This window comes from Harpegnathos saltator, unplaced genomic scaffold (genome assembly GCF_003227715.2).
Source record: "Harpegnathos saltator strain DR-91 unplaced genomic scaffold, Hsal_v8.6 scaffold47, whole genome shotgun sequence".
NCBI classification, from domain to species: Eukaryota; Metazoa; Arthropoda; class Insecta; order Hymenoptera; family Formicidae; genus Harpegnathos; species Harpegnathos saltator.
The window spans coordinates 747,768-774,666 of record NW_020230283.1 but is presented as its reverse complement, the minus strand read 5'-3'; the positions used below and the strand labels follow the sequence as shown (position 1 = coordinate 774,666).

Genomic DNA, 26,899 nt, shown 5'->3' with positions numbered 1-26,899 from the left:
GATATCTCGCGGTTTGTGCGGAACTTAATGCCGTTATTGTACGCGCGTTATCGCGTTATCATCGCTGCGCGCTGCGGTTTCTTCTTGCCGTTTCTTGTCTCCGCCGCATTAAACGCGCCGCGCGTATTATTTAACGCGACTCAGCACTTTGACGCGCGCGCGTCGCCGCTTCATCTCGCCGGCGGCGCTATCGTCTCGGACGAAGAAATATCTGTCGATAATGACAGCCCGTAATTGCGATATCGCTGGGACTGTGCACGGATAACACACCACAGCGCGCCCCTCGTGCTCGACGAATTGTATCTCTAGTCTCGATTGCATTTCGCGCGTTTTTTAATTGTAATGTTTTACTTTTACCTTGTTTTCCTTCGATCATGATACGGCGCTGTTCCTTTTTCGCGAGAAATGTCGCGGCGAGATTCTCTCTTGTCCGATCGATCTCCAGTGAATTTAACAGAGATTTCATCTGCGGCGAGATAAGCCGCAGTTGAAAATTGAAAAGTCGCCGCAAGTGATCATTTCCCTCGGCATTTTCGCCGCAAGGTAGGTTGGGTAAGTAATGATGCGCGAAACACCCTGGCGTAGAGGAAAAGCGCAACGAGCCTTTGAGATTCGCCGGCGACAAATTTTGGCCGATCGCATCAAAGCGATCGTCGCGAAACGTTCGCCGCGGTTCTCCAATCGGCGTCAAATTCTAGTCACGCGATTTCACACACCCGGCACCGTATCGACGCGATACGGCCAGTTCTAAAAGGTAGAGATGACGGTTTTACGAAGGAAAAGGAAAGATGGCGGGTCTCTCTAGACACAGCTTAACCCTTCGCCGCACAGTGGTTCCCCCAGAATGCCACTTATCATCCAAGCTTGTTCTTCCGATAATTTAAATTGTTCGCACACTTCTTTAGCATATTTGGTGTTGTCGGACTACTAAAATGTTCCTCTAACTAAATACACCAACTTTTCGTGTCATTTCAAGCAAGTAATTTGTTGTTAATAAGCATATACTGAACAAAACTGTCGTTTTTAGAGAATAACGTTGTTTATACGAAAAATTTAAGCAATAACGTACACTTTAAAATTTCATTATCTGGGGGTTTTCGGGCGTCGCTGAATACACAAATCCGGTGTGAAAAATACAAAATTCAAAATGGCGGGTCCAATATGACGGGCGGAAATTTCAAAATCAGTCGAATTCGCTTGAAACTTGTTACTCGAGAGTCTTTGAAGTCGCTGAATACGAATCCGGTGTGAAATTGAATACAACAATCAAACTGACGGATCTCATACGGCGAACATAATTGTAGAAATTATAGAAACAAGTTGAGAACTGGACAACCTGACCGGTGTCAACCGAACCTTATCATATATAGTATCCTTATCATATATAGTGTCATAGCTCTGGCATTTCGAATTTTCGATAACGAATTTACAATTAGCAAACCTTAAACTCGAACACCTTAAATAACAAATTTTAATCCGAATTCGGCTGATTTTAAAAATTTCGCCCGCCATATTGGATCCGCTATCTCGAATCGCAACACATTCTTCACACCGGACCGTGTATTCGGCGACCCTAAAAACTCCCGAGTGACTCCAAGTTTCACAAAATTATACCCATTAGAAAAAAAAGAAAGAAAAAAAAAAGAAAAACGTGCAACAAAAGGTTGACCATCGAAATTTGCCGATGACGGGAGGAAAAATGTCGCCGCGACAAGCGCGGCCGTGAGAGCGAGAGCGGAATTCCCCGCGACCGCAAGAGTCGTCCTGAATCCTTCCGCGCGTCGGAAACACACCCCCGGCGGCGGCGGTGCCATCGGAGGCACGCGCGGGGAACGGCATCGATATAAAAATAACAGCCCACGCAGGCGAGCACGCGAGCGTTCAGCTGCGCTCGTAAAAGTCTCGTCGGAGCAGCGCGCGGCGCGGCGGCGGCTGATGAATAATTCGTACTCACCAGGTAATCGCGGCCTGTAACGATCCTCGTTGAGCACCGCCAGATACAGCTCCTCCCTGAGCGGCTTGGGAACTGCCCCCTCCGGCACCGACATCGAGATCCCGGAGTCCGGCAGGACCAGCAGGGCGCCGCGCGTGTTGACCGCCGCCCTCGCGACGTTCCCGGCCTCGAGCTTCGGCAGGCGCACGCTCTCCGAGGCGACGTTGTACGTGGAGTCCGAGGACGGGTAGGAGCTAGTGACGCTGTTCTCGCTGTCGGAATGGATCTGCTTGTCGCTGCAGGACTCCTGGGTCGAGGTGCTGGGCGTGGGCGACATCGGGGACGGCTGGGGCGCGATCGACAAATGCGGCACGTCGTAGTGGTGTTCCGAGAGGGATCTCGACATTGACAGCTTCGGGTCGAAAGGATACTCGTAGCAGGCCGGCACACTCGTCGCCGTCACGTCCGGCTGCAGGCTCAGCTTCTTGTCCTGATCCGGGAAGAACTCCGGCTGGAATTCTGAAACGCACACGGCCGAGGCACGGCTCGTGGGTATCTCTGCGCGCTGCGGACAAACGCCGCCGAGATACTATTCCGGATTCTCCTTTGGCCGCCAGTCGGCCGCGAGTCGCAGCGTGTTTCGCGTGTTTGTTAGTTGGACAGGCGCAGGCGGAGAGTGACAGGTCCCGCGGGATTATTTCCCGATCACGATATCGGGCTCCGCGCGATCGTCGGAGAACTCGAGGTGAGAGCTCGCGTGACTCGCGGCACTCGTTGACGTTACAGGGAGAGGATTTGTCTGGAAGACGTTCGCATTCGTACGCGTCTCGAGAACGCGTGCCTTACCGTCTCATTAGTCAACCGATATTTCACGAGGGGGCGGTGTGTGTGTGTGTGTGACGTGAATTTTTCGACAAATTAGAAACTTCCTCCGTGTTCCTCTAGTTCGTAGTTTCTTCTCTTCAGAAACGACGCCGCTTCTTCTTTCTTTTCTGTTTTTCTCAAGAGGTGGCAATACACGACTGTGCGGTAATATTTGCGCGAGTAAAAATATGGAGCGGTGGAGGGTCTTGGAAAAACTTTGCTCTCCGAGCGACGTTACATCGGTAACGAGTCGCTCTTCAAAATCAACGCGAGTGACTTTGAACAGTCGCCGTGCGATTGAAGTTTAGTTTAGTCACTCAAGCCGGCTACTGTTTCCGATTTCCGGCGAGTGTGCTCTGGTCGACCCTGAAATAATAGCTCGCTCGCGCGTCCGGTCGATTCGGAGAGCACGCGTTGCTTCCCGATGTCGAGGGTCGAAAACATTAGCGACACCGAGGATCATAGGGAGATATCATAGGGAGCAGGACGGAGGAGAGGGGAGGGGGGCGGGGGAACGACAGCGTCTCGCTTTCGCGAGCGGACTCGACCGCGCGTTTACCTCTGAAATGCTTACCGTTACGAGCCATGGAGTACAAGGAGTGGTCGCGGCCTTTGCGCCGCAGCAGCTTCACCAGGAAGAACGCCAGGCTGACGATCACCACACAGGCGACCGTCAGGCCGACGTACAGGGCCACGTCCATCTGGCGGTTCTCTGCAAAAATCGCAGACGTCTTACGTCTACGCGGAAACGTGACATCTCGGCCGGCCAAAGCGTTCCGCGTTCCGCGTTTCGCGTTTCATGTTTGGTCGCAAGCAGCGGGCCGTTTATTAGCGTAAACGGCTGACAAAATGCGCCGGGCAATTTTCGTTACGCCCCAGCGTGAAGGTCCTCTCTCCGACCGCGCGGCAGTTTCCCCATGAATACTTAACGTCATCAGTTTTACTTGCCCTTTTTACGCGCGAGAGAGAGAGAGAGAGAGAGAGGGAGAGAGGGGGGAGGGAAGGAGGGAGAGAAAGGGGAGACCTGCTCCGCCGCGACAAAGCAGCTCGGAAAGTGTCGTTAACGCAGCAGCGTTAAGCGCTCCCGGGTCGCTAAATATTACGAGCGGCTCGTCGCGGGCAAGTTTGAAGATCCCCCTCCGCTCGCCCCGTCCCGCTCCTCCGGGCGAGCCGCTTCACGTCGTCGGGATTCCTCCCGGTCGTCTTTAAGATCGCGCGGCAACCTCGCGAGAGCGGACTTTTCTCAGGGGCGAACTACCCTCGAGCAACCGCCCTCCGGCGGTCTCGTATCCGGCGCGGCGTATCGATGCGGGAAGAGGGGGAGGGGGGAGGGGTGCGCGCGGAGAGGGAGAAGGAGGAGACTCCCGGTCGGGCTCGTAAAAATGTCGAAGAAATACCTCAAGCCGCGTTCGCCGCTGACACTCTTAAGCTTCCTCCTCCAATTTTAGAATGTCACAGCCATACGCGAGGCCGTAACCCCGCTACGTGACTTCGTGCAGTCGAGGCTCCCTTCCGCGGGATCATGTGTGCCTCGCGTTGGCGCGCCAACGTGTTCCCGACACGTGCCCCGCGCGTCAATATACGCGCGGGCGACGAAAATGCATACGAATTCGGCGGAGGGACTCCGTAAACGCGACGGTTCCGCGTCGTTAGCCGCGCAAGACGCCCGGAAGAGATCGGAAACGGCGTTGCCCGCGCGCCCCCCCCCTCCCTCCCCCCTCCTGGAGACAGCTTGAAAAGTGGCTTTCCGGCCGCGCCGGAGCCGTCGGGGATTTATCTTCTCCCCGAAGCCATTGATAACGCTTCATAACCCGGGCTCAATGTATTGTATTGTCGAGCTATTTATCATCTTTGCCTCTCTCCTCGGAGGAGGAGAGAAGGGGGAGGAAAGCCGCGCGCGTTCGGTGATATTCGCGATATTCGGTCGTCGGGGGAACCTGTTAACTCGTCATTTCTTCACCTCCTCGGGGATATTCAGGACGCGCGCACGGCGGACGTCCTCGGGAATGTCCTTGTTTGCGACGATTGCATTCGTTTTTCTTAATAATTCACTTAATCATCGGCTCAATGAATTTCCCTTCTCTAAGTTTTGTGTATTGTCGGGAGTTTTACCCCGGCTAGATTTCGATTAGTATTAAAAACTACAGTTGCGCTGAGACGGCGAGGATTCGAACAGGACTCGTTGACGTCTTGGAGTTTGATAAACAATGTCAGATGTCCGTTAGATCTTGTTCTTTAATTTCCTCGGAATTAAATTGTGGACGGACGAAACGAAGCTAAATCCGTCACTAAACGATATTTTAATTATTCCAGGAGATGAAGAAAAAATTAAGATCTTTGCATATATTAGAGAAACGCAACGATAAAAACCCCAAGTGTCTAAGCGTTCTAAAAAGCTCCCAACATTGTGTATCTCTTTAGCATATATTGTTAATTTATTAATTTATTTCCACAATGAGATTACTTGACCACTCATCGGGCCACGCATTCATTTTACGTTTAAATACGTTCAATTCTTCTGTTACACTTCAAACATTCGTCGACAAAGATACAATGCCGTGAATATTCACCGCAAAATTTCACCGGAGAAAGAAAAATCTCGTCGTATGACAGAGAAAGAGAGAGAGAGAGAGAGAGAGAGAGAGAGAGAGAGAGAGAGAGAGAGAGAGAGAGAGAGAGAGAGAGAGAGAGAGAGAGAGATGTCATATTTACATCACTTTCCCCCGATTTCAACAAATTGTCCCCGAAGAGGTAAATTTCCCTTAAGATCTTATCTGACGCGATAGCGAGGAATTGTTTCCCCGTCATCGAGGCAAAGTAACCTGGGCTAATTCCTATTCGTCGCATCATGCGCGCTCGTGTATCGATCAGCGCGCGGCCTGTCCACTTTAAACGTTCCAGCTCGATTGAAGGCATCGTGTCTTAAATATTTACACCGTACGTCCGAGATGACGGGAGTTTTCGCGCGAGGCGCCTGTCGGTGTAAGGCGGTAAATCGCATCACGTTCATCCGGCAAGTCAGAGAGAGAGAGAGAGAGAGAGAGAGAGAGAGAGAGAGAGAGAGAGAGGGGGGGGGGGCTCGCGCGCGCGACGTACTTCCCATCTATATTTTATCGTCGCTTTCAGGAAAATCGAACTCACTTCTGGATTCAAGGGGGCTGTTTCGAGACATCCAGCTCCTTCGACCTCCTTCGTCTCACGAGGAGAGAAAGGCGGAGGGGGGGGGAGAGAGAGAGAGAGAGAGAGAGAGAGAGAGAGAGAGAGAGAGAGAGAGAGAGAGCGAGAGCGATTCAGTCGTGTATACGCTCGCGGGTCTGCGCCACGGGATAATGGCACTTTATTTGCATGCGCGATCAATTTCCCCCTTCCGCGCGCGCGCGGCGGGGGCGTAACGGCTACCGATTACATAATTTTCTTCGATATTAAAGCCGGTCTCCGCCCCACGGCGCAAAGGGGGCAGGAGAGGGTGCAGCCGTATCGCGTGCAACTTTGATGTGCTTCGGTCGATAGAATTGACTACCTTAGGGTGCCGGGCGAGAGTCTGGGGGCGTGGAGAGCGGGGAGGGGGGGGCGGCGGGGGGCCGGGTGGATCCGCACGGAGCAGCAGGCCAGCACCCTTGGCTACGAGCCGCCTCATTGTTACGATTGTTTGGATCGCGCGCAACGAGGGGTCGCCGATCGCGCGGCTCGGGTTTTCGCGGAGCGTCAATAATTAACCGGTCGAGTAATTAAAAGTAAATAGCGCAGCGGCGGGGGAGAGGGTGCGGGCCGACGGCCGCCGCCGCGCGTTCATTATCGGCGCGGAAAAACGCGTCCGCAAATACGAGCGATATCGCGGTCGCGTCGCTCTTCCTCTCTCTCCCTCTCTCTCTCTCTCTCTCTCTCTCCCTCTCTCTCTCTGTCTCTCTCCTGCGCATCCGCGGGAATTTTATTTTCGGCGTAAGCGGGCGCGATCAGATCGAAGCGATGATGCACAGCGCGGCCGGGGCGCCTCGCGTCGCGTTATTATACCGGATTAATGAATAATGCTAATGTCCACCGCGCCTGGAATCGCGCTCTCTATTTTGCAGCCTTCCTCGAGCCGCATAAAACATCTGATTTGAATGGTATCAGATCGGCCCGGCCGTAGCGCCGCGTCGCTGGGAATATAAATGGCGCGCACCGGGCGTGAAGAATCCATCCAAGAATGTCGCGCGACGAGTTAAGGACATTTGCTTCGCGGTCGAGCGCCTCGGTCGCGCCCTGCCACGAGGGAACCACCTTCTACTCTCTCGCTCTCTCTCTCTCTCTCGCTCCCTCTTTCTTTCTCCCTCTCTCCCGCTCGTCGTTTTATTTTTCGCGAGCGTCTACAAATCCGGAACGAATCGGAGGAGGTCCGGTACATCGCACGAGAGATCGCGGCTTATCTAATCGAGAAAACTTTTCTCTTTGCCGCAGCGCGGCACGGCCGATCGCGAGCGGGGAGCGGCGGGGGTAGGGGGGGCGGGCGGGAGAGAGGAGGGTCGAGGTAGAATCGTAAAAGGAAACGAATCGAGTGGGATTAAAAGAGCGGGGAAAATGCTTTATTGCTCGGCCAACTCACCTTCTTCGGTTAAATGAGCGCCGCCCACCTTCGCGTTGCCGACTGTAAAAGGAGAAGCGCCGGTAAGTTGGATAATTAAAGGATTTCGATAGCAGCGCGCCGTTCCGCTGATAAACTACTCCTCGCTCAAGTGCCGCCTGGGTCCGTTAGTTAACGTTTTTAGTCACTTGCTCCTGCGCGCATCGTGTCTCTTAACGGAGCGCGCGCTCTCCGTTGGCCATCGCGAACGTTTCCTCGCGCGCGGATTACACGCGCGCTCGCAGAGAAGAGTGCCTGGCAACCTCGATCGATCGATGTTAGTGCGACAATAATTTTGCAGACTCGATAGCAATATTATCGTGACTGCTCTGCTCGGGTAAAACGATGCACCAGTTTGGATGATGTTGAATCAAGAAGATTTTTACTTCAACGATTCTAGTGACTTTCCGCGCAAACACGGGGGGAATATTGCGCTGAAACCCGCGGCAAAATTTCCGTAATCCTGGACCGTGCAGGAAATACGAGCGAAATTGCTGTGATTTCGCTTGACAATATTTTCCGCGTTTCATTTTTTACCATACAGCAGTGTTGCGATTACTTGAACGTTGTTTTTACTGTTAGGCGTATGCGAAAGTTTTAGTCTTTCTTCAGCCTTCTAATTTAATTATTTTAAATCGAAATATCTTCTCGCCGTTTTGCGCTTTTATAAGGTATTGGTATTTCTAAAGCGCCATTCATTATGATTTATTGGTGCCACATAGTGCCTTTCGTATCCCATCAAAAGGACCTTTTCACCGCGAATACTTGGTCTTGCCACTGACGTACGTAGAAGGCCACCCACGAATATCTGCGTTTAGGATTATTACGTATAATCCACTCTTGATCGGCAATAACAATTTAAGACAAAAAGATTTTTTTCGCGCTTGGAAAGCAATGGAACGCACCCCGGTACTCAACCGGCGGATAACGCAGTTTTGCGACGATTTATGCGGCAGCCATTTTCCAAGTTTCTAAATTTTTCCCATTTCATGCAGTCGCCTTGAAAGTGTTGCTCGGTCAACTCCCAGCTGCTTTGCAAGTTTTATTTGGAACGGGTTTTTATTCGACAATGCTTCCCAATTGTCGCTCTCTCAAACTTTCGTGGCGCATTCCAGAGCGCAGGCGATCGGTCACGTCGAGATCGCCATCTTTAAAGCGACAAAGCCAATATTTGCGCGTTTTGCGGGACATAATATTTTCCTTGAGAACGGAGCAAGTGAATTCACACGCCTCGTAGCAACATTTTTTCCTCATTGGAATTCAGATCGAGTATGTCGAATATAAAGTCTTTTGTCGCTCGTTGTAGCATTTGTTATTTTCAAGGTTATGTGCATCGATGAATCATAACGAGTGGCGTTTTAGAAAGTTCAACACCAACCTGAAGAAAAAAAAACACACAAAACGGTGGGAAAATATTAGCATGTAATATAAGTCTATCTTTCATCGTTCATTGTATCAACTGTTACTTTTAGGATTACGCGCACCGATGAATCATAATGAATGTCCTTTTAGAACATTCACAACACCAACCTGAAGAAGATACAAAACGGCGGGAAAACATTTCAATTTTAAACAACAACACCAGAATGTTGAAAAAAAAAAAAAGACTAAATCTCTCGTGCACACGTAATATCTCTGTTTAGTCCAGTCTTGCAGAAATATTGCCGAAAGAAAGGAAATTCCGGCGTAACGTTCCCCGAGATACTTCCTCCGCGCACTCTGCAACGATACTCGTCGGAACCAGACGATTAGTTATACACCGCCGAAAGTAACTACGCCCTCTGCCGAGGTTAACCATTTCCCTCCAGCGCGGATAATTCCGTCCGAATGTTCCCGGTAATATTCCGAGCTCGGGGTCGGCCTTCGTGGTATTTTATGAAATTAGAAAGCGTCGTGTTTCACCGTCGACGAGATACGGTCGTTATTGAATTCGCGCGGCTCGAGCGAGCGCGAGCAGTAATGCTCCGTTTTACGTCTCGCACGACGAGCGCGAGGGCGAGCCTCCGGAAGCCAGCGGAAGATCCCGGGGAGCTTCCCCGGGAGCGCGCGCATCTCGACGTGGCTCGAGGCTGACTTAACGGCACCACGCGGGAGGACTCCGAGCGAGAAGAGCAATCAAGTGCCGCGGGAAAAGTCGGAATGCCGGAACGGTGACTTACCGTTGCACATGCCGCCGGTGCAATTGGCCACGTTGATGTCCCTGCCCTGGCAAGGTCGGCCGCCGTGGCTGGGCGGCGGCTCGTCGCAGGATCTCCTCCTTGTGTGCGTGCAGTCGCTGCCGCACACCGACCACGCCGACCATCTGGACCATCCGCCGTCGACGACTGGCGGCGAAGAGCGGCCGAAAGAAACAAGAACAAAATGCTAGAATAAAAGACCGAGCCGTCTCGTGTCGCCGCCGCCGCCGCCGCCGCGGAGTTCACGTTAACGACGACGACGACGACGACGACGCGCTATGCTGAAGAAAGTTCGACGGGCTCATAACTCGCGCGAATCCCCGCGGTCTCGTTGCGAGGATCGTACCTGGCGAATTCGGGGCTGCGTTTGTCGCCACGCCGACGCGGACGGCGACGTTTACTCGCCCTCTCGCAACAATTCACTCGCATCGACGCGCTTTTCTCCGCGTCGCCGGCCGGCGAGGGAGCGCAGGAGGAGGAGCGAGAACAAGAGGACGATGACTAACCCGCTCTCCCTCTCGCGCTCCCTTCGAGCCTTCGGCCGTGCTTTATTGGCACTCAAGCGCCACCGGATATAAACAGCGCGCGTTGCGCGGACTGCCTTCCGCGGGCCGTTGATTCATGCAGACACGTGGAGGACTTACCCAGGGTGTTAGTGAATTCCTCCAGAGCGCCGGCTGCTCCAGAGCGTGCGTCAAGAGGGGGGGAAAAAAAGAGCGCACAAGTGGTGAGAGAGGGTGCATTGACCAACAAGAAGAAGAAGAAGAAGAAGAAGAAGAAGAAGAAGAAGAAGAAGAAGAAGGAGAAGAAAAAGTAGTAGAAGAGGTGGAAGAAGAAGAAGAAGAAGCGCCGCCGGGTTCTCGCGACGACGACGACGACGACGACGACGACGCGGGAGAGCGCGAGCGCGTCCCTCGCGTGGAAAAAACGCGGCCGACGGATTCGAGATCGATCAACGTCTCGCTGCTACCATACGCCCGGTGCATAAAGCGGTCGCCGACTCGCCCCCGGCCATTATCCCCGGGCTCTCCCTCCTTCCCTCCCTCTCCCGGCCGCGTCGTTTGCATGCGGCCCGCGTATCCTTTCGCGAGGATAGCCACAGGTGCCTTTAAGACGTCGCCGCGCGCGGACCTTGCGAAAGGTGAATACGATTTCAAAGACTCTCGAGACGAGGAGATCACGAGGCGCGCGCCGCGCGCGCGCGCGACGAGAGCCACCGAGCGGACACGTCGCGGCGAGGGGCAGAGGGAGGGGGGGGGGGAGAGATCGGATCGTAAATCAAGCGAGGAGAGTCTCTTCTCTGGTCGGTCGCATCGGTAATATCTCGTCTCCACCGCCCGTGTCGGGCAAAACCTACTCGTCTGTCGTTTGCGCGACGCGGACCGCCGCAAGAAGAGGAAGAGACACCTTCCATCCGCTCGCGCTTGCACGTTAAATACTCCTCGGGCGACGTCGCGAGTAACAGGTTGGAGCGCAACAAAGAGGCGTACTCGAGCCGGCCGGCCGGCTGGAGGATACCTTGGTGGAGAGAGAGAGAAAGAGAGAGAGAGAGAGAGAGAGAGAGAGGGGGAGAGAGGAGGTTTTCTTCGTCGCGAGTACCGCGCGGATAATGAATTCAAGGGACTCACCGGGGCAGCCTATGTTGCAGTCCATCTTTTGCTGCGCCGGGCCGAGGCAATTCTGGCCGCCGTTCATGGGCGCCGGATTCGTGCACGTCCTCGTCCGCTTCTGGCCGGCTTTCGAGCATCGCGGATGGCATTCCGACCAGGACGACCACGACGACCAGCCGCCGTTCACTGTCGAGCAAACGGTGCAAAGCGTCTTTGAGACCGGGCGAGTAGTCGTCGTGCGGGTAATTAGAGTCGAGCGGCCGAAACTATCGCACGGTCGAGAAATGTCGGTTCGTGCGACTGCGAGGAAGAGGAAGTGGACGAAGCTCATGGAATAGCGAGCGATATCTCTGTTAAACGCGACCGTCCGAGCGTCTCGTTCGGTTGCGTTCGAATGCGACCGAGATGTCGGATTTCCGCTACGGGAATCTTCCCGCCGCCGCAGCCGAATAGATTAAAAAGATGACCACCTCCTCGATTGATTATCTCGATTAGAGTCACAAGTAGGATCATGAAAAGCGCGGAAAATATGAAAACTCGAAAGAGGCCTTGTCCCGAATAATCACCTTGAGGGGGGAATTACATGCGGAGCAGGCTGTTTTCACGGATATTTTCGCGAATCTTTTTTTCACAGAAACGGTAGGATCAATGGACTTGACTTGATTTTCACAGTGTATCACGTTAGCGCTCCAAGTATAAAATAAATGTGTTACTATCTATATGGAAAGTACACACGAAACTTTAAACGCGTTTTATCTGGAAACACCATTTTCTTAAACTGTCGACACGATTACGCGAAAACTATTCAACTGAATAACACTTGAACACTTTTACACAGTATACAGCAGACATGTGGTAGAATTCTCGCCCCCTACACAGTTACATTTTATTTTATTCGTTTCTTTTAAACATGATTACAAGTTGAGAAAAAGCTTCATTTTCAGGCAATGAAGGCGAGAAAGAATGGCGACGATGTTGCGTGTCAAAGTCGCGGCCGTGAACTTACCGTAAACTGTCAGGCCGACCGGCTCGCTCTGCCGTTTCGCCGCGATATTTTCGGCGACGCACGTGTAGTTGGCCTGATGGCTAAGTTTGGCTTGACCAACGAGAAGGTGACCCTCGCTGGACACCAGAAGTGTGTCCGACTCGGTGTCCACCGGGATGTTATTTCTCAGCCAGTAAACCCGCGGCGGCGGCACTCCCAGTGGAGGCAGACATCTCAGTTCGGTGCTCTGGCCCGCCTCGACGGACACGGAGTACGGCGGCGATTCGAACTGCTTCTTCAGGTCTGAAAGAGACGAATTTCACGTCCGGATTAAAAAAGGCGGCCTCCTCGCTGCTGGTAATCCGAGCGAAACCGGCCGCGTCATATATATCGGCTTTCTGTTATATCGCGAGTGCCTCGTTTAATATCCCCGAAACGCGTCGAATTTTGCTTCACGCTTCAATCCCCCCCCCCCCCGCCTCCGCTCGCGACGCGTCTTTCCATCCGCTTGAGCGCATTTTTTTTCTTTTTTCTACGTCCGCCACTCGAGTTGTGTAACTTCGAAATTGGCCGAGCGGTGGTCCCTTTAAATTGATTCTCCTGGAAACTCGACGCTCATCGCATTGTCGTCAATTAAGGAGCGGAATTAAATAACGACTCGGCTGGCAGGAGAGAATCAAGATAATTACGAGGGGACGAAGACAAAGTGAGAGACGAAAAGTCGCCTGTCCCGGGGAGCTAGCGCTAGCTGGCTCGTTCATTTCAAACCTCTCTGATTCGCGTAGCGTAACTGTCCCGGGAGCGAGGAGAGAGGACGAGAGAATCGTCCGGACTCGAAAGTGAAAAAAAGGACGAAAGGGCTCGGGCCACTTCTCCGCGATAACGTCGCCGTCGCTGTCGCGACGATTTTTGCCGGGCTTCGTTGGCGAGCTTCGCTGGGGGGAATCTTCAGGAAGGCTCGAGACAAGAAAGAAACAGAGAAAGGAAGAAGAGAGAGAGAGAGAGAGAAAGAGAGAAACGATCGCGCGCGATCGTTGGCTTACTCACAGGCGACGTCGATGATCGCCGGCTGACTCTTGATCTGACCCGAGCCGGACCAGGCGATGCACTCGCACTTGAACTTATCCTTGCCGAAGTACTCCTCGATGTGATCCCTCGTGACGTTGAGCTCGCAATCGACGATCCGCGTGCCCGTGTGCGGGTCGACAAAGTCCTGCTGCTGCGAGTCCTCCGCCCGCACGTTGTTGCAGCGGAAGTAGATCTGCAGCGCGTGGGCGGCTTTGCAGCGCAGAGTGGCGGGCTTGTTCTTCACGACGAAGGAGTTGACGGGCTCGGTGAGGAAGACCGGCAGGTGACCGCCGCCCTCGGAGATCAGCTCGGTGTCGCTGGCTATCGTGGCCGAGGGCACGTCGTCCTCCTCCAGAAGGTACGAGTCGTCCTCCTCCGCGGCGTCTTCGCCTTCTGACACAGAGAGAGAGAGAGAGATTGCGCGACTTTTCAACGACTCGCTGCCGCGAAACCGCCGCCGAGCTGCTGAAAGCTAGTCCGCCGCTCGTTATCGGCGCCGTTGTAATTATCCGCGAACGGAGCGGAGATCGTTAAGAAGCGAACGGCGTCGGTTTTCGCACGGGAACAAAGTTGGGAAAGTTACTTCTCAGGAGTAACTCGTCTCTCCCCGTTGTTGACCCTCAACCCGTAGAAGCTATCACCCGAGAAAATCGCGTTAATGCGCGGTCGTGGGTGAAATCTTACCCCCGTATATTATTTTTATTTTAGAGACTAACAGAGTCAATGTGCGCAATTGAATGCTTTGTTATTATTGAATATTGGACGAAAGGTAGACGGGTGGGTGATTGCTAGGATTCGCTGCTCGTTGCACGCAGGCGTGTTCCACGCGTGCGAAGCAACGATAAAATTAACGGTTATACTCGTTAGCACTCGTTAGCGGAGAAATGTAATCGCATCTCACCGTTACTCTTAGGACTTGTAACGGAAAGAAACAAAGTCGCTACGAAATAGTCATCAGACAAAAGGTCGCTGGCTCGAAGCGACTCGTAAGCGACGCCGGCGATTCCGAAAACATTCCTCCTAGCGAGAGGACTACGACGAGGAGTCAACGACGAAGCTCTCGATGTGGCCAATGTCGGCCACATCGTCGCCGTCACGTCGCCCGCCAATCGGCCGAGGAAACGCGACGGACGGACTGACTCCTCGGGATTCGCAAACGTAATAGGAAAGTTGCCTGAAGAGTCGCTTCATAGATGCTCGCTGGATGCTCAAAATTGCCCGACAGCTAGGACCGCGAGAGAGAGAGAGAGAGAGAGAGAGAGTCCAGACCTGGACGAGCGTGTCGGGAATCGAACTGCTTCGCGATTTTCTACCAGTTCGGGAGGGAAGATATGATTCGTAAAAATTGCATCAGAATCCTAAATTTATCGCCAAAAATGGTTACGCGACTGTGTAACCTACGCTGTAAGAAATGATGTGTTAAATTTAACATATTTCACGCGTCTCAAATCATCCACCTCTCATTTATGTGTTAATTTAACATACATACAGCAAATATGTTAAAAAATAACACACGTAATATGTAGTAAAAAATTAACGCAAAAATTTAACACTTGCATGCCGTCAAGAATCACAGTTTGTGTTAAATTTACACACAATGAATGTTACTTCAACATTTGGGAAAAGTAATGATCTATGATCTGATGAAATGAAAATGTTGGATTGGCATGATCTATGTGTTAGAGATCCAATATTCGCATAGCAGAAATGTTAACGTTATACATTTAACACATGATAATTATTATAATGAGGAAAGTAACACATTTCAGGTGTTGACTTCAACATATAAAATATGTCACAGCAAGAATTCAAGCATTTACATATAAGTTGTGTTATTTTAATACTTGGAAATGTCGCATTTAACACTTGAAAATAGATAATCTTAATTTAACACAAGAAAGTCTAGGTAACGCAACAACGATATGTTAAATTAACACACGACTGTGTAAAGAATTTAACACGAAACCTTCTACACACAAATAATTTTCACAAAAGTACGAAATATTTTTAACTGCGTAGGACTGTAACACAGGATTTCTCAGGGACGAGTTTCACGAGGATGCACCGTTGTGGACCGAAGGCAAATAGAGTGAGAAATTTGATACGCTTTTCGTGACAATAGGGAAACTCTGGAGTTCCGGTGTTTGGTTAGGATAGATGCGCGAGGATTCAGAAGGTAATGATAGGAAAGGGCACGGAAGGGCATCTTCCATGTCTGGAAGATTAGGAAGGAGTGCGTCACGTACAGCCCGCGACGACTCTTCCACGACAATGTCCGTGACATTTTTGAATTTTGTGCGATGGAGTTAGGTGTGAGGAGGGAGAGAGAGAGAGAGAGAGTTGAAGTGTGACTAGAGTTTCCAATCCCGGATACAATTTAGGATCCTGGGATTTCGGGATTTTTTGGATTCCATCCCAGGATCCCGGGATTATATATATGTAAAGAAAGAAACAAGGGATATTTACAAATAATAGAATTATTTCATTTATAGAACGTTCATAGACTTTTATGAACATTAAGACAAACAAAAAATAAAATTTCAATAAAAATGAAAGCAACTTACATTAATGATTGCACAAAAACCGTTACAATTAAATATAAAAGTTTTTGTAATAAAAATAAAAATAATTATTTCTTCTTCTTCACATTTGAAAAAGCGACCTTAAAAATAATAAAACATAAATTTTGTTAAAAAATATCTGATCGAGGATCCCGGATTCGAGTCTGTGTTGCGCCAGTTTATCCGCGAAATTAAAAATAGAAAACTCCCTTAATATTTAAAACAGATAAAAGTAATACATGGAATTAAATTTAAAATATAAATACACACTACTCTCCAGCAAATCCTCTAAAACATCAGCAATAAATAATAATTATCAAATTAAAATTCTTGTAAAACGTAAGTATTATATAGACACTAAGCATTAAATTTTGAAATCCCGAAATCCCGGGATTTGTGATGTTGAATCCTGAGTATTTCCGGGACCAAAAATTTGGCCGGGATCCAGGATCCCGGGATTGGAAACTAGGTGTGACTGAAGAAGCAACAGGATTTCTTCTATTGTCCTTCAAGTAACCTTACGTTTGGCGAGCAGTCCTCCTGCACACCTGCGTGATTCGTCCTTCGCGGCTTACACCCGTCTAAATCGCGCGCGTGGTTTGGTTAGGTCAGGCTAGGGTTATGTTAGGTCAGGTCAGGTTTGGTCAGGTTAGGTTGGGCGCGCAAGGATTCGGCGGGTAATGACAGGAAAAGGCAGGGGAAATGCGCGCGCCGCGGCGCCGCGAGCTGTAATTCACGCGATCCGGTTATTAATTCGACGACGATCGTTCGGCCGAGTCTCTCGCTATATCGCGGGCTCGCGAAAATTTTATACTCGCCCGTCAACAATGGGCCGCGCGTCCCTCCTCCGCCTGTAAATCCTCGCGGCCGGCCATTAATGCTGACGCTCCGCGCGACTTCGCGCGCCGGCTACGAACAATCGCGGCGCGCACTGCAGTAATGAATTTTCGGATTTACGCGGCGCACCGGTGCACAAGTCCGATGTATTTTCCGCCAACGAGTGGTTAGACCTTTATCCCCGTGCGACATTTGGCCGGGGGCCACAATTTCCATCGCGATAAACGCGAGCGAGCGCAAACGCCACCCTGGTGTCGCGTCGCACTCTCTCTCTCTCTCTCTGCCTCCCGCTCCCACTCGTCCCCTCTCCGGCCGCCCCTCTGCCCCTCGGGGGCTTGAAAAAAAGTGCAGCGTGTCAGTAGTAAACTGTCTGCGCTCCATTTTTTATACGGCGCTCAATTTGTCAACATAAAATCCGATATCGCGCGGGCGCGCGCCGTTGCGAGGCATAAATACCGGGATGGAAAAGCCATGCGACTGTGTTTTGAGCGCTGAGCCGCGAGCGCGCCCTCCGTGTCGCAGTCATTGAATTGCGACGCGACGCGGCGTCGACGCGGGATAAGCGCGCGATATATATCGCGGGATCAGCCCGGACGAACGAGCGTGAGCGCTGTCTTGCGATCGATCGCTCTTTTTTTTCTCTCTCCTTCTTCCGCCGCCCCTTTGCCGTCCCTGCCCTTTAGCGACCAGGCGCGCAAAACGCACGGACGCGCGGCCGACGCGGCGTCGGGCTCGTGCGCGAAACAAACGCCGCCTCCTCCCGCGCCGCCGGCGACGGACGACGCAACGTTCGTCCATCGAATCGCGTCCCGACCGGCATTCAGTGCCGGTGCGGGGAATTTATAGCGTTCGCGACGTGAATTGTAGCTTTTCAGCGTCGCCGTCGAACGTATCGTCGAACCTGCTGGCTGCGAGAGAATGTCTCCGCGGAGTTTGCCGGAGTTGGAATTTCCCGTCTGTTAAGTAATCGAGAGAGAGAGAGAGAGAGAGAGTTTGGGCCATTTTCATGAACAGAGATGAGTAATAAATTTCCGTAAGTGTTTTACGCCGCTAAATTCTCTGTTAAATAAGCACGCTTTTAACTGATGGTGTGTGCGTGTGCAGTTTCGGCAGAAACGGCACGAAGTTTCCTGGTTGCCTGATATTTCTCATCCGACATCTCCAGATTCTGCAGCTTTGACTGAATGGAACATGTAGTTTATATATAGGGTAGGTCCGGGATATAAATAGATGGGCATAGTTTTTTTAATTAGAAATAATACATCCGTTACCACATATTAACACACTCAGTAGAGGATAATGTTTAAGGTACAGAAGAGTTTTCGTGAAAAAAATTCATGGGACGGCGGTAACAACGAAATATTAAAAATATTCCGTGAGGGGGGCGGGGGTAGGTGGTCATACGTGAAAGGATAGTTGGGCATCACTATATTAATGTAGACATTTGTTTACCTTTGTTAATTTTTTTAGTATTTTACATCCTTTCATTAATTAATAACCTTTTTATTAACCCTTTTATTAATTATTAATAAGATAAAACGTTTCCACAAGTTTCTTATAGAAACCAAGGACAGCATTGGAGAGAAGGTTGAAAAGTGGCAACATAGAAAAAGGTCTTGCGGGAAAAGATTGTTTATTAAAGGAAGAAATCTATTCGGCATCTTTAATGGAAACAGAAGAAGCCGTTTCAAATGTACTGAAGTTTTTAATATTAGGTACCCACGATGGTGGAAAATGACAGTCGAACAGATATCGGATCGACGTCTTTTATACATCTAAAGTATCTAAAAAACGTCGACCCGATGTCCATTGTTTGCTATTTCTTGAGTAGGCCGCCCATCTAACCCTGATAAGAGTGAACCATCTATCCCGTTTGGAGAGTTCGCGTAAAGATGCGTATCCCGCGCGAAACGCAGTCTCGGTGACGAATTTGGTGGTTTACCCAAATACGACGTTATTTAGTCGTTTAAGCCCAGGTCTAATGTTGTAGCTCAAAATAAATCGTATTCGCAAGGTATTTTTCCGACGTGTGAAACACACATTTAGGAGGTTAATAGAAACATAAAGTATTTATTTACTCGCAATAATAGCGTTTAGCGTCATGCATCAAGAAGGGACACATTTACTCGTGGTACATTCAACTCACAACTGACCGATCAGCGCTGTGGCGCCTAGCATATACGAGGGTAGTCCCAGAAGTACCTGACCTGACGTATAGACGGCGGTTGTTGTTTGAGAAAGAATGGCTATGGGAGAAAGTACCAACCTTATAAAGCTTAAGTTTGAAGTTTGACGACGCTACGTTGTTCAGTATTTGTTCGGCAGCCGTCAATAGTGAACGCTCTCAGTGAATTTGTAAACATGGAAAAAATTCGTCATCGTTATGTGATGCGATACTTTCATTTGAAAGGCCTCACTCCAACCAGTATCAAAGCGGAGCTGCTCCTTCGTTTACAACAGTAAAATATTGGGTGGCAGACCCAAATTTATTAACAAAATTATATAGCAATTGACCATCTCTGTCCCCTATACCCGTCTATTTCGGGCCTATCCTAGATTTATATTTAATTTCATATAGATTTATACGATATTATATTTTTCTTAGTGCCTTCGACTGGCAGAGAACACGTAGGGGTCGCCACTTGTGAGTTCCGCAGGGGTAGGTAGAGCACGAAGCCTGCTAGAGTCAGCGTGCGGTGGAGCATCGCGGTCGAAAGTGGGATGAAAATTTGCACTCGGCCGCCGACTCGGGCAAGAAGGTGCAGCGAAAACTCGCGCTGAAGCGAAAGTCGCGGTACTTTGGCTGCGACATATCGGCGACTTGCGACGAACCAACGCAGCGAAACCTCTCAAAGACGCTGCTGCTGCGAAGCCGCGGAAACGAGCTCAGAATGTCGTAACTTTCCCTCGCCGCTAATTACTGCCGGAGAGAGAGAGAGAGAGAGAGAGAGAGAGGGGGGATGCTGCGCTCGGATATCCTTGTATCGATGAGTCCTTCAATTTCACATCGGACGCTCGTCCGGCAGGATCAAACGAGCGCGTTCAAAAGTACGCGGCGCGTCGCTCTCGGCGGGAGGTCGAGTCGGGCGGAGAGAAAGGGTGGGACTCGCGATGCTACAATGGGGGGTTGGGAATTGCCAAGGGCTGAATGGGACGCAACGGCGACGTGGCGTCGCAGCCGGAATTCGGTAACGCGCAACGCACTCGTACGCGAGCGCGAGACGCGAGTAAAATAGGATTTCCATCGGTTTCCGATAATTCGAGCAGATCGGATGGCCGATAGGAACCATCGGAATCATTCTAGCCGCTTTCGCCTGATGGCGAATTCATCCATACGAATTCTCGTTAGCCGTTTTGGATGCATGCGGCTAGTTCGTTAACCGTCGTGCGAGCGTGTGTGTGTGTGTGTGCGCGCGCGGCTTCTCCGTTGCAATCACCCGCAGGATTTTGTCGCAGGATGGCGTATCTCGTGTGCGTGTGTGTGTGTGTGTGTGCGTGTGCGTGCGTCGGGGAAACGTCATCGTTGTCGTCGTCGACCTCTGAATACCTGGACGGGGCGTGTCACGGGGGGAGGCTCTAATTAGCGCTGAGGGCAACCTTGCGGCTTCTTTGGCTTCAGACTCGGCTCTGAAGAGGCAACAATTCCGCGCCCAACCGTCACGCTGCCGCGAGGATTCAAGCGGTCTTCGAGTCCCCGTGAAATCGCACTGAAACCAAGCGCACGCGATACGCCGGGGTATTCATACACGCGGAAAGAGCAACCCCGTCAGCATGATTGACCTCCCTGTCGCCCGAAGGGAGGACTAGTTTGTGGGGACGCAAAGTCTCGCGTAGGAGAAAAGGAATTGGTGGAATTCGCGTGACCGGAGACAAACTCGATAGCGACAAGCAGGAATTCGGTTTCGCGCTGCGAAACGCGCCCATCGTCGCGTTGACTCTCATCGGACGTTCATGTGAAGACTCAAATGCGACGTTGGAGTCAACGCAACGCCGCGAGTGAATCGGTACGTGCTGATCGGAGTTCTGCCTGTAGAATTTGAACAAAGCAACGACAACGTTTCACAGCTTACTAACGTCCGATAAGGACGTTCATCATTCGACTGATCTTCCTTCTGTGCGTAGCAGCTTTTTGCTCGGTCAATTGCTCTCATTAATCTCCAGTTGCGACTCGCTGCAACTGAGAGACATCGCCTCTCGTCACCGAGTCCTCGTCGGCAGCTCGTCTGGTCTGAGACGAGTCGAGATGTTTCCGCGTGTCGACGCGCACCAGGTCGTCGTCTTCGTGGTCACACGTGCTTGCAGGGAATCAAAGGACCGCCTTCGGCGCATCAAAGATGCGTCCCGAGATCGATTCTGGAGACTTTGCTCTTGGTTCTAAGGGTATAAGGGTTATAAGGGTTCCGTCGATCGATCAGCCGGCTCAATTATCGAGACAGCAAGTGATAAAGCAAGTAAGAAAAAATCTGTCCAGCTGATACCAAGTTTGTAGGCGGTACATGACTGCGAACGTCCGAGCGTGATCAGCTGATCAATCACGGAACCTATTCAAGTTGGTCTAAGGCCTACCGACCGACCTCGCAACTAGAGGCAAAGTTTCCGCAACCGATTTCGGAGCAACCGGCAACTGGCAGACTCGATTGGAACGGCAGTTTGGGTTCGACGTTGCGGGCTTCATAATTGCAGCGCGTTTTACGGCCGTTCGTCCGGCGGATCGCGGACGCTGTGTAATTTGTAGCCGTGATCTATTTGCAGCAGGAGGCGGCACGCGGCCGGTCTCTCTCTCTCTGTCTCTCTCTCTCTCTCTGCGAGGCGCGCGTCGAATACGCGCGCGATGGAAAAGAGTGCACGCGATAACAAGACGCGGATTTAATCGGCCGACGTCACGCGACGTGCCGGCGCGGAAGTGGAGCGAGGCGGAATGGGCTTTTCATCGGGATTCCCCCGGGATAATAATTCAGCGGGATCGAATCGTCCGCTGGAGAACGCGATTCGATTCCGGGCTCTTTCGCCGGCCGATCGAACGACGCTCCTCGCCGACGTAGTTCTCCGCACGATTCGCGCGGAGAATCGCGTGTATTTTTAATAGTTTCCACAGTGACACGGTTAGTTCCTTCCGTCTCCCTGCTTCCCTCTCCCCTCCCCCTCCCGCCCTCTCGCATCGAGCCGGAGGCTCGCCGCCGCCGCCGCCGCCGTAACTCTCGAGCGGCCGCGGTCTTTAAACGGCCGAAAACAAGAGCACGAGGGAGAACGAAGCGAGCACGAAGCGGACGACTTAATTGAGGCGGGTCACGCGACGGCGCGGCGTAGCGCAGCCGAGTCGGCGCGGCGGGAAAAGTTCCTCCGCGCCGCCGGCCGCGCCGGATAATTATTCCGCGCGACCCCGTGGTATCCTGGCCGCAATGAATATTCGATGACCACGGAGAGAGCGTCGCACGTCATTACTCACTCTTCGTATGCGTGCTCGCTCGCGCTCGCGCCGCGGCGCGGCGGTCGCGGGAATCCCGGAAGCGCCGCTTCCCGCGAGAGCGTCGAGCTAATCCGCCGGCGACGGCGACGGCGACGACGGTGTCGGGTAATGCGACGTGTGCGGTATCGGGGAAAAATGGCGCGACAACGGCGACGCACCGCGCGCGCGCGCGCGCGGTCTAATCGCCCGGCGTCACGCGACATGCTCTTTCTCTCTCCCTCCCTCTCTCTCTCTCTCTCTCTCTGTGACCGCCCGATCGGAGAATTGTCATCGGTTTCCGATAATTCGGCGCGATCGGATGGACGATAGGACCCGGATGGAAACGTCGTATCCGGTAGTCTCGTATCGTCGGCGAGTCGCCATGAGTCCTCTCGTTAGCCGCGGCGAGCGAGCTAGTTAGTTGTGTCTCCGTTAGATACACGTCGCAGGCGTCGCAGACCTACATATGCGCGCGTGCACGTACCGGGTGTCCTGAGTTTCGCGGGGCCAACTGCGGCACTGATAGGCAAATATCGATCGATGAAACAAGCATGAATTTTTATCCTGTTGAAAAATCGATTAGCAGATTTTTGGGGCCGATTATTCCCTAGATCGATTATTTTTTTCGTCGATTATATTTTACTAGATTTGTTACTAAATTTTAAATCACTAGGGATTTTGTTCGCTGCTATTAAGGCCCGTGAGCTACAGTAGCTGCAAAAATAAAGCTGTAAACAGGAAACAGTAAAAAATACACCGACAACAGTCGACTATTATATTATGAGAACAACCGACTTTGATTGGTTTGTTTCTCGTAGCTTACGCTTATAGCCTCATTCTTATATAAGCTTATGCTCGCAGCCATTGTAAAAGGGTCTTTAAGGTTTTAATAATATATTGATTTATTGTTGCAACATATAACTCTTCACATTAATTTGAAATAAACTAGGGAAACATCGATTATTATCGATATTTTTAGGAAAATATCGATTATGCAAAAACGATTTTTTTGACAATCGATTAAATCGAAGACGATACTGTTTTTTTGACCAAGCCCATATCTCTATACGGCACGAACGGTCGATTTCGAATCGATTTTTCAGAAAATGGCCGCCGAAAATGGAAATGTCCATGGGCTGCGTCCCGAAACAGCGCTGACAGTTTTCGCGTTCCGATCAAATAAGAAGACTTGCTGTCGTTTTTAATAGAGTATTACTGGCTTTGAGGTATTGCTGGCTTCCGGCTAACTTCATGCATTATTCCAAGGTAGCGCAACTTCAGTAATGCATACGGCGCTTGGCTATTGACTTACGAGGTTTGATTAGAAAGTAACGAAAATTTTGAAATTGCGCGCGCTGTATCTTGTCTATTTAGTTGATTCTTTTTCTTTTTATGCGTCGGTGGCGCTATCAGTGAATTGACGCACGTGTCAATTTTCAGGCAGCTGCGACGCTTAGTTTGCGTTTGGCGAGCGAATGAGCAAGACGTGTACTTCAGGGTGTTTGGCGATTTTTTGTGTGGCGAAATGTCGGATCAGAGAGTTTGTCTGAAATTTTGTGTTCAAAACGGAATTAAGCGCAGCGAAGCGTTCAAAATGTTAACCCTCCATTGCCCTCGTATGAGGCAAACGCTTAGTTTACATTTCTTTTTTTTTAATTACTTAGATGTGGCATAAAAGTTGACTCTGAAACTTTCTGACTTTTTACTTGTAACCATTTAGATTATATCTGTATAGTTATTTTCTGAATTATGTTGATACAATTTTCTTAATACGAGAAAACTAAAATTCGTTTTTTTAAACGAGGGCAATGGAGGGTTAAAGAAGGCTTTCGTCGACGATACTGTGTCACAACCACGAGTTTATGAATAGTACAAACGCTTTCAGGAAGGCCGAGTAGACATCGAAGACGACGCGAGGTCTAAGTGTCCTAGCACATCCATCAGTGATGAAAACGTGGAAGAAGTTAAAGAGAGATTGTGCTTGCTAATAGAAGAGTCACCTTTAGAGAGGCTGCCGAAGAAATAGGAATTTCATACGGTTCATGCAAAGCGATTTTGCACCACGACAACGCATATCGCTTTGCTTATCCAACGGTTCTTGGCGAAACACAACACCGTTGTGATGCAACGCAACCACTTTATTCTCCAGACATGGCCCCCTGTGACTTTTTCCTGTTTCCCAAACTCAAAAGGACACTCAAATTGGCATAAGTGTATAATCCCCACAGGAGGATTACTTTGAAGGAGATGGGATAAACATCGAAGATTAAATAAATACTTTCCGAGAAAATTAAAAATTCTCGTTACTTTTTGATCGACCACCTCGTACGTTAGACTCATATAAGTGAGAAATGTCATCAGTAAAAAATACACGGAAATGGACGGAAGAAGTGGAAATGTAGCTTACGAGTCATGCGAAATACTTCCTTGATCCGATAAAGTGAAGTTTGAAAATTATCGTCGATAAAATTTGCGAGATACTTTGCGCACCGAGCAACAATAGATAGATGTCTGTGGATTTGGAGGAACATCTAACGATCTTTCCCACGTCGATTCATCTTTTCGGTTTGATATTTCTCTATTAGTAAATCAATCTGGATCGATGCAAAATCGATTTTCACAGTGATAATCGAACATCCCCGGATTGTCGTTTCCTCGAGTCCTCTCGCCGCGAGTTTCCGTCCGAGATCATCCGACATTCGTGTTACGGGCGGTATTTTTATGCAATCGGTAGTCAGGTAGACAGGTTACTTCAGGATCCTCAGGATATTGCAAGTTGGGTGATTTTGTTTCTTTCATGATTTTCTTTTTTTTTTCTTCTTTTTTTTACGCAGAGCACTCTCGCGGACCGTTTGAGTTTGTGCGCTCTTTGAACTTGTCGCGGTGAATTCTCGCCGAAAGCGAGTGAAAATCCCCTCGGATTTCCATGGCGGAAGCACCGGCACCCGGAACCACAAGAGCGAACGTTTCATTTGCATTTCCATACGGTCTGAGGGAAACTGTTGCTAATCGGGCGCTTTCTAAATTTCTCGCGGTAGAATCCAGCTCGAGACGAGCGGAAAGTACGGCCGACGTGGTGATCAAAATATCGCCACTCTGACGAGAAACGGGGGGACTCAAACTCTGAAGGGATCCTTCGTTGAAGACACAAGAGTGAACGCCGATCAGAGTGGATTGTTGTTGACAGTGACGCACTTGCAGATCCATCCTCAATTTCGAAACGGAAACATTTACTCGGCGACTCAGAGTGGGGAATTCGCTCGATACGAAGGACAAATTCATTTCCGATCGCGGCTGCACAGTTATCGCAAACTGTAGGACATGGAAAAAATATCCGTAATCTGAGAGCAGCGCTGGATATTAATTGATTCAAACTTTGGTTAAAAAAATGTCCACTCAAACTATACTTTCAATCGATTATAGATTCCGAGCATTTCTTATGCAACAGTTTGCCGAAAAGTTTTACGGAGATTTCAGTCGCTCAATGCCCGAATACTGCTCTCAAACTGCAAAAAAAAAAAAAATATCTAAGTTGCAACAAAAATGTCATTCCGTCCCGCAGATATAAAAAAAAACTGCAGGAGAATATTAACTCCTCGGAACAAATATCAATTTTCTTCCCTTGTACTTGTAGCAAAGCACACGGGAGAGAACTCATCTGTTTTACAACAATATTGTCGTTATTGACCGAACAATTGTGCGAACAAGTAGTCATAAGATCGAAACAGAATTCGCGACGGGACGAAATTCCAGGAGGGTTAAGATGCGCAAAATACCGAAAAGTCGAACCGGGGCGACTCGAGCGCCATCACGACGAGCCGGGCTCGAAGAAATTCTGAGAGTCAAATTACGAGGAGAAGGGGAGGGGGCGGAAGAATCACCCGAGGTGTCGCTCGGTTCGGTAAAAGCTGGGACACCCTGTACACGAGCCGCTCCGGGAACCCCACGTGGCTACTGTGCGGGCTGACCACGTATCGCGCGGGGGGGGGGGACGGGGGGAAACGAGCCCCGTGTGCCGCATCCGTGTACGGTTTCACGGTGCGCCGGGGTGAGAGACCACACATGACGCCTCTTAATTAACAAAGGTACCTGCAACGGCAACCGAGAGAGGCAGAGGAGCGTCGAGAGCTTCTCGCTCTCTCTCGCTCGCTCGCTCGCTCTCTCTCTCTCTCTCTCTCTCTCTCGGTCTCTCGGAGAGCCACGCAGCCGAAACGCGCGACAGGTATAACACGCCGCGCGCTCGTCCACGAGACGCAACGAGACGCGGCGAGGACTGCGCCGAGGGGGCGAGGGGGTCGGGTCAAGGAAGAGACAAGGGATTCCTTGTTTCTCGCGTCACGTGCCTTGTTATTTTACCGGCGAGCTGAACAACGTCGAAACTACCACCCGCCGTCGCCGCCGTCGCCGCCGTCGCTCGTCGTTCCGTGGCCGCGGCAACATTGACCCAACGGATTGCACATTTCCCGATCTCCGTGCGAGCGCGCGAGACAGCGAGTTGTAGACAGCGGAAAGAGATATCCGGATCGACAGGAGCGGCGATGTGGGCGGAGAGAGAAAGCTCGCTTGAATTCGCGTGATAATGAACGAGCCGAAGAGTCGGCGCCTCTCAGTCGGCGGAAACGGGGTTTCTGCTTCTTACGGATAAAAGATCAAATAGACAAATTCGCTCCTCGAGGGCCGGGAATTTCGCTGGAGGGAACGGGATTTCATCTGATTATTTCTCTCTGACATTAATTGGACTCTAGTAGGGATAGAAAGAGATAAGGGCTGTGACAAGATACAAGGTAACAAATGATTTAACCCTGCTTCGCTGCTGAA

At 50.7% G+C, this 26,899-nt stretch overlaps 1 protein-coding gene across 6 annotated transcripts in view; it reads right to left on the bottom strand.

The window, feature by feature from the left end:
- Positions 1-26,899, bottom strand: part of LOC105181075 (netrin receptor UNC5C) — a 72,027-nt gene that overhangs the window by 5,761 nt on the left and 39,367 nt on the right. For 2 of the 6 annotated variants that reach the window (XM_025302166.1, XM_025302167.1), the window contains exons 3-10: positions 13,217-13,630; positions 12,191-12,472; positions 11,203-11,370; positions 10,219-10,251; positions 9,557-9,721; positions 7,380-7,421; positions 3,372-3,509; positions 1,955-2,452 (exon numbers count right to left, since the gene is read on the bottom strand). In XM_025302166.1, coding sequence (XP_025157951.1) covers positions 1,955-2,452; positions 3,372-3,509; positions 7,380-7,421; positions 9,557-9,721; positions 10,219-10,251; positions 11,203-11,370; positions 12,191-12,472; positions 13,217-13,630 — 1,740 coding nt within the window. The remainder of the gene's footprint in view (positions 1-1,954; positions 2,453-3,371; positions 3,510-7,379; positions 7,422-9,556; positions 9,722-10,218; positions 10,252-11,202; positions 11,371-12,190; positions 12,473-13,216; positions 13,631-26,899) is intronic. The other 4 variants (XM_025302168.1, XM_025302170.1, XM_025302169.1 and 1 more) reach the window with 4 other exon arrangements.